We start from the raw sequence: 11,458 nt of genomic DNA, 5'->3' as shown, positions 1-11,458 counted from the left end.
GTCAAGGTCTAGAGCATCCAAGAGGAATTGTGGATCACCGAGTGACCAAGTTTGTGAAGGTTCGAAAGTCACCTGAAGACTTACCACGAGTGATTGGGCGAGGTCTGTGTGACCTTAGCTCAAGGAGAATACGGTGAGGACTGTGTGTCTGGGACTGGGTGTCCTCGAGTTTAAATACTCAGCCGCTCCAACCAGATGTACAACTGAGACAACAATTGGAACTGGTCTACCAAATCATTGTCTTCGCCGAGCTAACTGGTTCTATTTCCTCAACCCTTTCATTTCCTCATGTATGTTGTTGTGTGCCTGTTCATATCTGTTTGAAGACTTTTGACTGAAGACTTTCTCAACTTCCTCAGTTCAATTTCTTCAGCCCGTCTGTCTTCATCTTGTGTTATCCTGTGTTTACGCTTTCTATACTCGGTGCTTGTCTTCATTTCATCATGATGACTGCGCTTGTGTTCTGTTATGTTCCTTTCTGAGTACTTATTCCGCTGCAAGTAGTTCTTCATTTAGGAATTTCCTCATCAGCAAATTCCTTAGTGAAGAATTCATAAAAATCGCCTATTCACCCCCCTCTAGTCGATATAACGCACTTTCACACCACCACCATCACCACCATGTCGTCTTGTTGGTTGTGATTCCATCTACTTCTCCTCTCCCGCTTGCTGGATCAAGAAGGATGAGACGTCATCAAGCCGCACGTGTGCTAGACTCGGAGGTGCCGTCCGTTCGGCACTAGGTCGGTTGGATCGTGATCGGATCGCAAAGAGTACGACTACATCAACCGCGTGATAAATGCTTCTGCGTAAACGGTCTATGAGTGTACGTAGACACACTCTTCCCTTTCGTAGCTATGCATCTCCATGGATAGATCTTGCGTGTGCATAGAATTTTTTTGTTTTCCATGGAACCCCAATAAGAAATATCATAAATTTCTTCAAAGCTAGGGGTGGGCAGTGGCCCTGTCAGATTAACGCATAGCTCCGCCTCTGCTAGCATGTTGTGTTGTGGTGTAAATATATTTTGAATATCAATTGAACCACCTTGACCAGAAATCCTGCCTACGATTCTATGTCCCTCCATTGACTTTGGGCTAAGAATGACAAACATAGCTTAAGGTAAATATCAACAACGCCATTCAATCAAAATATAAGTAAAAATACAAGCATTAGGTGGCTCCGAAAATCCATAGCTGATCACGAGCTCATATGCTTTCGGGTGACCAGTAAATTCAAACAAAATTGCAAGCAAATAAAAAAAACTGTTTTTTGTACTCCAAAGATAAAGCATGAAAAATCATGAGAATATGACATTGGACCAGGAAAGCCCGGGTAAGAAAAAACAAAACCAATGCTCCAAGTTGAGCATTTCTCAAAACTCCTAGTTTTGTATTTTTTTTGTCCAGAGCTGCTCTGATGTAGTATTTCCACGAAATTTTTCACACGCCTAGAAAACCTGTTCATCTTTGGTGACAAAAAAAAACAATTTTGTTTGGTTTCCCCCTTATTTTCTCGATTTTATTTTTCATCTGCGAGAGCATATGCTCTTGTGCACCAAAACACTGACCTCAACATATCTAGATGCTCCAGGTGACTCCCACAATATTCTTTAAATTATTGGTGAATGTTTTGGTACACCCGAGCTTGTAGTGCACCCAGTGCGATTCGTCCCAATTGACATATTTAAATATTTAAAAAAAACTGAAGGAAAGAAAAAACTTGGACTTAGTCTTGTATGTAGTACTCCATGTCGTAGATTGATAACATAGGTTGAGATACAAACTAGATGAATTCAACACTAAGTAGTGTCTGGTGCAAGTTAGTCTTTTAATAACACATGTTAAACTCGCCCCATTGACATATTTAGATGTTCTGAAAAATCTAAAGAAAAAAAACCTTGGACTTACTCTTATATTTTTTATAATAATTACAAAAAGAAATTAGTTTAAGAAGAAACTTACTCTTATACTCCCTCCGTCCGAAAATACTTGTCATCAAAATGGATAAAAGGAGATGTATCTAGAACTAAAAGGGAGTATCTAATATCTCTCAAAGCCACCACCACTATTGATATTTTTTATCCTTCTGTTTTGAGTTATGTTTCAAATGTGGACCTGAAATTTTGTGACACTGTTGATTGTGTTGGGCCTACTCCATAATTTTTAGCTTGTTTGGCCTGTCCTAAATTTAACTATTACTTAGGATCTAATTAAGTGTTGGACCACATATTATTGTGACATGCATGCTCACTCCATTATTTTTTGCATCTCAAAGAGCTTTAAAAAAAAGAGCTTTATATAGTTTCAGCGGCTTCTTCTCCATGCTTTCTACTATAGTTTCCTTCATTTCAAAGGCATTGTGTCCCGCGTAATTCCCCCGGAATAAAACTCACCGGCGACTTAGACATATAAGGGGGAGAGAGTGTGTCTTATTATTTCACATTTTTAAAATAACTTAAAGGTATCAACTGGGCTTGGTTCATCGGGCTTGGTTCATTGTTTGCTATACAAGCAGCTGGTGCACCAAATATTCTTCCTCTAAACTACTGAATTAATCTAGGCATATATGATCCGTCACTTTGTGTGATTCAACGACGAAGTGTGATTCTAATCCTCATCAAGAGTTGAAAGAGAAGGTCAGATGAGTAGCGTGTATATTTATTTACCCTTATGTTACTATAAAGAAGACAATTGGTGGCAGTGATCCCACAGAATATTATACAAGCAGGACCGCATAGAACTAATAGAGCTTAAGACTTTTTTTAATGATAATATGTGTCTCATTCATATCGTAAAGATCAAAGTACAAGCCATGTAATAACTGACATGATAAAACTAAAAAAATAGTAGAACATCTTTGAGCTTGACACCAACACTGTCACCTGCCTCCGGCACCATCATAGCAGCCACCGAAGAAAAGAATGACGCATCACCTTCTCACCCGAGCTCGACGTGGCTCCATCACTGATATGCAGCTTTGCGGATCTCCAAGGTGGCTCATCAAAAGTGAAGCCCTTGTCGATGAACGAATCAAACCGGGGCAACACCCCAGACGTGTCATCAAACTCCAGATCTGGCACCCCACCACGACTAAGACGCCAAAGGAGGAACCCATACATGCCACCCACGAACCACGAACCCAACACGCGTTCTGTCTTCCAGATGTCGTCGATGCAGACCACAACCCGCATCCGCTCCTAGACTCCTCCCAAGCTCCGAGCCGACGCTGGAGAGCAAACGCCGTCGCAACAGCGGAGCCTGAGGACACAGGTCCACCACGGGGATGCCGCCCCCACCACGCCATCCTTTCTTGAAGGGACTGGTTTCCAAATCCATTCCCAACCATAGGATGGCCTCATCAGGTAAGGATCCGAAAAATCTTTATTCAACACCGTCATCGTGGTGCCGAAGCCAAGACGATAAATAATCTAAAAATCTAGACTACGAAGGAGTAAAAATGATCCGCATGAGTGGATCCAGCGACCCCCTCATCACTGACGACCGAGGTCGCCGGCAAAGAGGAGCCGCTGGAAGATGACGTTGGAAGATTGAACTCTCCTGGAACCCCAGCCACCACGGACAAGAGGGAAACAATCGGTTGATAGGTTAGGCCAACTCCAGCGCGTGCCCCCATCCTGTCCGGGTGCGTCCGTTGGGGGCAAAACGGACAAACCAGATGGCCCAGCGCGCGAGCGCAAACAGACTTTTGTCCATTTTCTGTCCGCTTTCGACCCATCCCCGGCCCAACTTTGCGCCGCTTTTGGGGTGAAACGGACAGCGTGCGGATAGGCGGGACGGGACCCGCATGTCCTACCCTGGCCCGCCCGTTGGTGGCACAAAGCAAAACCCCTGCGCCCCATTTGGCGCCATTTCCCCCCAAACCCTTCCACGTCCCGTCCCCAACCTCCCCCGTCCATGGCCGACGCCCCGCCGAATTTCGGCAGCCTGGCCGTCGACCCGCCCGCAAAGGTGAAGAAGAAGGCGGCCAAGGGCCCAAGGAAGCCGCGGTCGGAGTGCATGCCGGAGGAGCTCGCCAAGATGGACGCGAAATCAACAAAGAGGAGGAACCGGAGGGCGGCCGTCAAGGGCAAGACTGTCGCGACCAAGTTCGTCGCCGAGCGTGATGCGGTGGAGGCCGCGCGGCGCAAGGGAGGCCATCGTCAACAAAGCGCACGCCCTCCTAATGCTTGGCCTATGCCGTCTGGCGGGTTTTACTGGCGCGGCCGTCGGCCTGGTGAGCACAGGCTCGTTGGTCGCCGGGCCTCAGCATTGCTCGTCGCCAACATCGCGAACCACGTCTATGTCGCCTGGCTTTCCCCCACCAAGGCACGATGGCCACACCCATTTTTCGGGCTCGCCGGACGTTGGCATGATCGCGCCGTCCACCCTGCGCCCCTCGGCCGTCATCGACCTAACATCACGCCAGGGTCTAACAGCGGCGGCTGGCCGTCCGTGGAGATGCAAAGAAAGCAAGAACGACCACCGTTTACGGGCACCATGCCATCGCCCCGCGTCCTGTTCGACGAAATGGCAACACCAACGCCAACGGTCGATGACCCCTTCTACAATCAGTTCATGGAGCAAGTGATCTACAAGGGTGGGCATGGCGTTGCCTACGATCCCGACGAGACCCAAAGTTAGGATGGCCGCGCCCAGTACATTGCGGATGAAGAGGCCCACGACCATGCGGAGTACGACCATGGTGACTCGTGGCATGAAGATGATGACATCTATTGCGAAGGTGATGGTGGTGAAGAAGATGACATTGATATTGATATTTTGGGCAAGCCATTGTTCATCGACGAGCTCACCCAAAGAGCGGAAGCACAAAAGAGGAAGAAGAGCATTCGCACGGGTTCATATTCATAAGACAAGGACAAGTTGATTTGCCAATGTTGGATGGAGATTAGCCAAGATCCGAGGACCGGCACGCAACAAAAGGGCCTTGTTTTTTGGACGAGAGTCCACAAAACATTCCATGAGAGAAAGATGTTTGAGCCCTACCAAATTACGAGCAACCGTGGCATCACCTCGATTCAAAAGAGGTGGTTGTTCATCCAACAAGAGTGCAACAAGTATTGTGCCGCACTTGAGAGCGTTGAAGCACGACCTGTGAGTGGTCTCGACATTGGGGACTTGGTATGCTCTCCTAATCCTAGTTCTTTTCTTTCCTACGACTATGAGACTTCGTCCTTGTATATGTTTGCATGTTCATTTGTTGTTGATCATGTGGTGTAGGCATTTCAATCTTTGGAAGCATTCAAGGCCCCGCATAATGACAAGCCATTCACTCTTACGCATTGTTGGACGCTCATCAACAATTGCCCAAAGTTTAAAGATCAATACTGTGAACTTCAAAGGAAGAGAGGCAAGAAGGCGACAGCGATTGCGGGAAGTGGAGATGGTGAGGCGTTGAAGAGGCCGAGGGGCAAGACCAACTCCAAAGTGGACGACATACGAGATGCGTCATCCATGGCCTTGCATGAGACTTTGCACGGCATGATGTCTCAAAAGGATGTGAGGAACGAGAAAAAGCGACAACAAGGAGGAGCAAATGAAGTTATACCTAGAGCCTCAAAGGAAGAAGCTTGAGATGGAGGAGGCGGCCAAGAAGAGGAAGATCGACATGGAGGAGGCGTCCCGGCAAAGGCAGTTCGACATCGAGGCCGCCAATGTCACGGCCAGGCAGAGGCAGCTCGACATCGAGGGCACCAATGCCGCAACCAAAGCAAAGAAGGTGACCCTTGCGATCATGAGTGTGGACTTGATCAAGATGAGCGAGAAGACGAGGAGCTGGTTCGAGGCCAGGCAGAAGGAGATGTTCGACGCCGACGGCCTGAACTAGGTCGTCTGATCGGCCGTGGCTATTCTTTTTTGGAATCTAGCATGGGTGCCTGCCGCTGGCTGTGTGCCTACGAGAAACACATTCATTTTGGAGGCTGGCTGTATTGCTGGCCGCTGGCTGTGTTGTCGGCGACAAAACTATTCATTTTGTAGGCTGGCTATGTTGCCGATCGCTGCCTGTGTTGCCGGCGAGGACATGTAGGCCGCTGGCTGTGTTGCCGGTGAGGACATGATGCCGCTGGCTCTATTGCCGGCGTGAACTAGGGCCGCTGGCCTAAACTAGGGCGTGCTATTTTCGAAAGATGGCGTTTGAAAATGGAGGCGGACATGATGGGGCCAAAGGATGCGTCCCCGTGTTGGGCGCATGGCCACCGCATCCCAGGAAAGGCCCGGACACGACCCCATTGCCCTATCCAAACGGATAGAATCCAGATAAAACGGGGACGTCCGTTTGGGGTCGTGTAGTGGACTGGGAATTCCCGAGAGGCTTCATGTATAAAACCGGGCGAGAGGCGAACCAACCTGTGGTTGGATGGTTAGAGGGACTGTGGTATCCCTAGCACACCAGGGTTCAAGTCCTGGTGCTCGCATTATTCCTGAATTTATTTTAGGATTTCCGCCGGTGCGCTTTCAGTGAGAGGAGACGTTCCTGTCGACGACGAGGCGTCTACGGTGACTTCGTAAATTTCAAGATGACATGCCAACTCAGTCTCTCGGAGGTGCTCATAAGGATAGGATGGGCGTGTTTGCGTTCATAGGGCTGAGTGTATGCGGGTATGTATGAGCGCTTAACTCTGTACTGATGTTAAAAAAAACCGGGCGAGAGTGTACCTTTCGTCGGAAATAGCTAGTCGAACGCAACGCAACTCTTCCCAGTAGATGGACCCGAGCCAAGACGAACGAGGAAAAACGGACGCCCAGAAAAGTTGGATCGGCGATCAAGAAGGCGACTAGGGGTCCCTTGCGCGCCGTCGGTGACGCCGCCGGTTCCCTCTCTCTCCGTCGGTCGCTCCGGCGGCGGGAGGGAGGGGGAACCTCGGGTCTATTCACTAGGTGGGTGTGTGGTAGGGTTAGGGTTGAGGGAGACGCTGCCGAGGCCGTTGCGGTGGTGTCGCGTCGGAATAAGTTTCTCCGGGCTTCGTTCGCGGTCAGGCGAGGCTTTTGCCTTCGTCTAGGAGCCAGCGGTGTTGGGGATCCCTGAATCTCGTCGAGGTCGCGGGCTATGGTGGTTGGAGGTCCATCGGCACTGGCCGTTTGGATCCTCAGATGGGCGATGGAGGCAGGGAGGCGAAGACCTTTCTTCTTCCTTGTTGGTATGATTTGCTGCTGCTGTTTTTCTCCTTCCTCTGCGCTGATGCTGGTGGGAGATCCTGCTTTGCCCAGGCGGATGGCCCGGCCGCGGTGCTGGACCGGTCGGATGACTCGAGTTCTCTTCCTTCTGGAAGGGACACTTTTTACGGTACTCAAAGCCAAAGATGGCGACGGCTGTTGTAGGTGTGTTGGATTGATGTCCATGCCCTCTCAGCGCTAGTGTCAAGAAAGGAGGAAGCAACGTGGCGGCAATTGTACCGTGGTCGAAGATGATGACCTGTTTGCGACTGGTTGCAGATCCTTCTGCTGCAGGGGTCTCAAAATTCAGGGATGATAACACAGGGCTCCGGAGATCTTCTTGTGTTATGGTTGTCTTAATGTACTCTAGGTGTTCATGGTCCTTTGTGTTTGCGTTTCAGTGTGTTTATAAGGGTCACCTACTTTGTACTGATTCGTGATTTGAATTAAGATTTTCTAAAAAGAAAAAACTCTTCCCAGTAGATTATTGTTTGTGAGATTCGTAGCGTGTAGAGCCAAGGCGAGATCGCAGTTGGCAATCCGGGCGTAGATCATGCCGCCCACAACGACCGCCCGTCCGGCGGCACGGGCGCGGGCGCCATAGTGTCGACATCGTCGTACCTCCACGTCCACTTGCCCGCGTCCACCGTAACGAAATGCCGGCCCGCGCGAGCCACTGATAACGCCCCCCACGCCCGCCACCCCGCACGCCTGACCGGCCCCCTCCGCGGCGTCCCACTGACGGCTGGGCCCGCAGGACCCGCTCGCACGCACGCCCGACCGGGCCCATCCGCGGCGCTGGCCCGCCGGGGCCCGTAAGATCCCCCAACCGACGGCGGCGGCTCGGGGATGACGACACCCTCTCCCGTGGTGGGGGCCCCCGCGCGCCGATGTGGCGACGCATCGCATGTGTCTGCTCCCCGCCGCATGCAGCAGGCGCGCCGCGCGGTGATAAATTGGTTTAATTTCATTCCTCGAAATCGGATCGAATAATCCGTCGACTGTTCTGGAGAGTGGATTATTCCGTTGCCCGCGGCAGCCATGGCGTTCTTCGAGGTGAGCGCCTTCCCCTGCCGTCCGTCCTCTCTCTCTTCTTCTTCTTCTTCTTCTTCTTCACAGCGGTAGCCATGGCGTTCAGAATTCCCTGCTTGTTTGTCCTGCTGCCGCGTTGTTCTACTACACAGCGCTGAATTGTGTGAAGAAATTCGTTAATCATTCGGTTCTTCCGTTCCTCTAATGGCAGGAGACGGAGTCGTACTACGTCCCCCACCTCCGCGCCCACCTACACCAATTCGCAGGTACGTATGCTGATTAAGGGGCTATTTATGGTTATTTCCTGCCTAAACCCATTATCGAGCTCGAAATTCTGACGGGGCGGGGCACCGCTTGGTCGTCGGCGATGGCAGCGTCGGTCTCCGCGGCGAGCTGCGAGGAGGGGGCGGGCGACGACGAGGAGTGCCGCGACGAGGCTGCCGCGCTAAGGCTCAAGATGGTGGCCGTCGCCGCCATCCTCATCGCCGGCGCGGTCGGCGTCGCCATCCCGCTCGTCGGCCGGAGGCGGCGCGGCGGCGGCGGCGGCGGCGAGGGCGGGTCCTCCGGCGGCGGGACGTTCGTGCTCGCCAAGGCGTTCGCGGCGGGGGTCATCCTCGCCACGGGGTTCGTGCACATGATGCACGACGCCGAGGAGAAGTTCGCCGACCCGTGCCTCCCGGCCATGCCGTGGCGCCGGTTCCCCTTCCCGGGCTTCATCGCCATGCTCGCCGCGCTGGGCACGCTCGTCATGGAGTTCGTCGGCACCCGCTTCTACGAGCGCAGGCACGGCGAGGAGGCCGCTGCCGCCGCGGCCACAGCCGCGCGTGACGACACCACGGCGCTGCTCGAGGACGGCGCGCTCGCAGGGATGGCTGCCGCCGCGATGAGCAGCGACGACGAGAAGCAGGACGCCATGCACATCGTGGGCATGCGCGCGCACGCGGCGGCGCACCAGCACAGCCATGCGCATGGCCATGACGCGTGCGATGGTGGAGCCGTGTACGACGCCCATGCACACGCCCACGCCCAGGGCCATGGCCATGACCATGGGCATGGCAGCGAGGAGAGGCCGTCCCAAGCTCATCATGTGGTTGTCTCGCAGGTACGGACAATTTAATGTTGTTGCCAGTTCTTAGGGCGACAAACTTCTACTTAAACACAAGTGACATCTTTTATACAGTACATTTTTGAATCCAATTATCCCAAAGATCGCTAGATCAGACAACTTAAAATTCGCAAAATCATAGTATTATTACTACCGTTCTATGCAGTAGCTTTGTAAACACATAGTACATCCCCGTGTTTGAACAGTTTCTTATATCTACTTTGGATTATTGACTGAATTTGTTATGTTTGAATTTGACTTTCAAATCATATTTCGTAAATTGTGAATTTGAAATTAGTATGAAGTATGTGTGTCAGAAATAACATTGTTTGAATTATTATGATGATAGTATATAGTCCCTCCGTCCGAAAAAACTTGTCCCAAGCTTGTCTTTCAAATGGATGTAGTATCTAGCACCAAGTTAGTGCTAGATACATCCATTTGAGGGACAACCTTTTCCGGACGGAGGGAGTACATGTATGTGCCATTTGTATGCTTGTTTAATGGGAAATAGAGAAAAACACATTTTAGGGGAAGATGTTTACGGGAACAGAGAAAAGACCTCACAAAACAACTTCCCCTAAATTATACGGGCACCCCGGTAAAATCACTTTTACAGGAGCTATTGGAGTGCTCTCTGTCCCGTATGTTTGAGTTCTGGTTAGTGAAATTTCCTTTGCTAAGTTATATCTGAAAAATGTCAGTACAACTGCACAGACGACCAAAGATACAAAATGTAGTCTCTTGCATTGATGTTTTCAGTAGTGTATTTGTGAAGTATACCGAATAATGATTTTCTGTATTCTCAACAAGATTCTGGAGATGGGGATTGTATCTCATTCGGTGATCATCGGGCTATCCTTGGGCGTTTCGCAAAGCCCATGTACCATTAAACCTCTTGTTGCCGCCCTCTCCTTCCACCAGTTCTTCGAGGGTTTTGCCTTGGGTGGCTGCATTTCTGAGGTTAATATCCACTTCATTTTTGCTCTATGGTTAACAGTTCCTCACTCGAAGTTAGCACTCATGTCCCCTTCATGTTAATTGCATCAATTCAACACACTCTATGAACAAATGCAGGCGCAGTTCAAGAATTTCTCTGCACTCCTGATGGCTTTCTTCTTTGCTATCACAACACCTGCTGGGATCACCGTGGGGGCGGGGATCGCGTCGTTCTACAACGCCAACAGCCCCAGGGCATTGGTGGTGGAAGGCATTCTGGATTCAATGTCATCTGGTATACTGATCTATATGGCATTAGTGGATCTCATTGCTGCTGATTTCCTGAGCCGGAGGATGAGCTGCAATCCGAGGCTGCAAGTGTGCTCATACGTTGCCTTGTTTGTCGGGGCTATTGCCATGTCATCACTGGCTATCTGGGCTTAGTGCCAGTGAGGATTATTGAAGCTTGGGACAGGCTGCTTGGCGATCAATGCACTACGACTTGTTGCCTAGCTACCAGTAACTGAGTAAGATGGGAGGCTTTTCCTTTCGCTGTCCATTCTTTTGTTTGTTCTTCCATGGTGCTGGGCCGTGTAACGTCCTCTTTTGCTCATAGAAAAGGAAGTCCCTCTTTGGGGTACATTGTGGTGGTACAGAATTGGGACAAGTTAGTTAGGGAATAAAGAGTTTACGAGTCCCACCAGTCTTTGCAGATGTACAGTTCATCCTCGGTGTTAGATAAGAGGCCTTGTCTGTTCTCAAGTATAATCTTGCACATACATCAATGTGGATCTTCTGAAACTCGCTTCAACTGTTCGAATACAATCGCAGGTGCTGTTTGAAATTAGGATGGTTATGAACTCACGCCTGACTCTTTTGCCGCACCTGTTAGCACTATTTTGGTTGTATATATGGAATAAAGGTTACTGATCTTTCTCAACTTAAATACCAATCATACGAAGATTGAATATGATGCAGCAGAAATTCTTTATCCTTTATTCTTTTTTTGTAATTGAAGCAGTTCGTTGATACTGTTGTTGCTGGACTGCAGATTCATTTGTACACCATGATTAATTTTGTCGAAATACAGTTCATTCATCTATGTCTCTACTTATAATAATGTAGATTTTTCCGGATGACTTGAGCTAGATGACTTTGGTAGATTCTACTGCAGTATATCTTATATTTGGTTATGTTTTTCTCAAGTT

At 49.9% G+C, this 11,458-nt stretch overlaps 1 protein-coding gene across 1 annotated transcript; it reads left to right on the top strand.

Moving 5' to 3' along the window:
* The first annotated feature begins 8,080 nt into the window (after positions 1-8,080).
* On the top strand, positions 8,081-11,182 carry LOC119338020 (zinc transporter 10-like). The gene is made up of 5 exons (XM_037610308.1): positions 8,081-8,230; positions 8,418-8,472; positions 8,581-9,308; positions 10,125-10,274; positions 10,389-11,182. Exons 1-5 carry the CDS (start codon positions 8,216-8,218, stop codon positions 10,692-10,694), a joined length of 1,254 nt encoding a protein of 417 aa, XP_037466205.1. The 5' UTR covers positions 8,081-8,215; the 3' UTR covers positions 10,695-11,182.
* Positions 11,183-11,458: the final 276 nt, after the last annotated feature.

This window comes from Triticum dicoccoides, chromosome 7B (assembly GCF_002162155.2).
Source record: "Triticum dicoccoides isolate Atlit2015 ecotype Zavitan chromosome 7B, WEW_v2.0, whole genome shotgun sequence".
Lineage (NCBI taxonomy): Eukaryota > Viridiplantae > Streptophyta > Magnoliopsida > Poales > Poaceae > Triticum > Triticum dicoccoides.
This window is presented reverse-complemented; position numbering and strand designations above follow the sequence as displayed.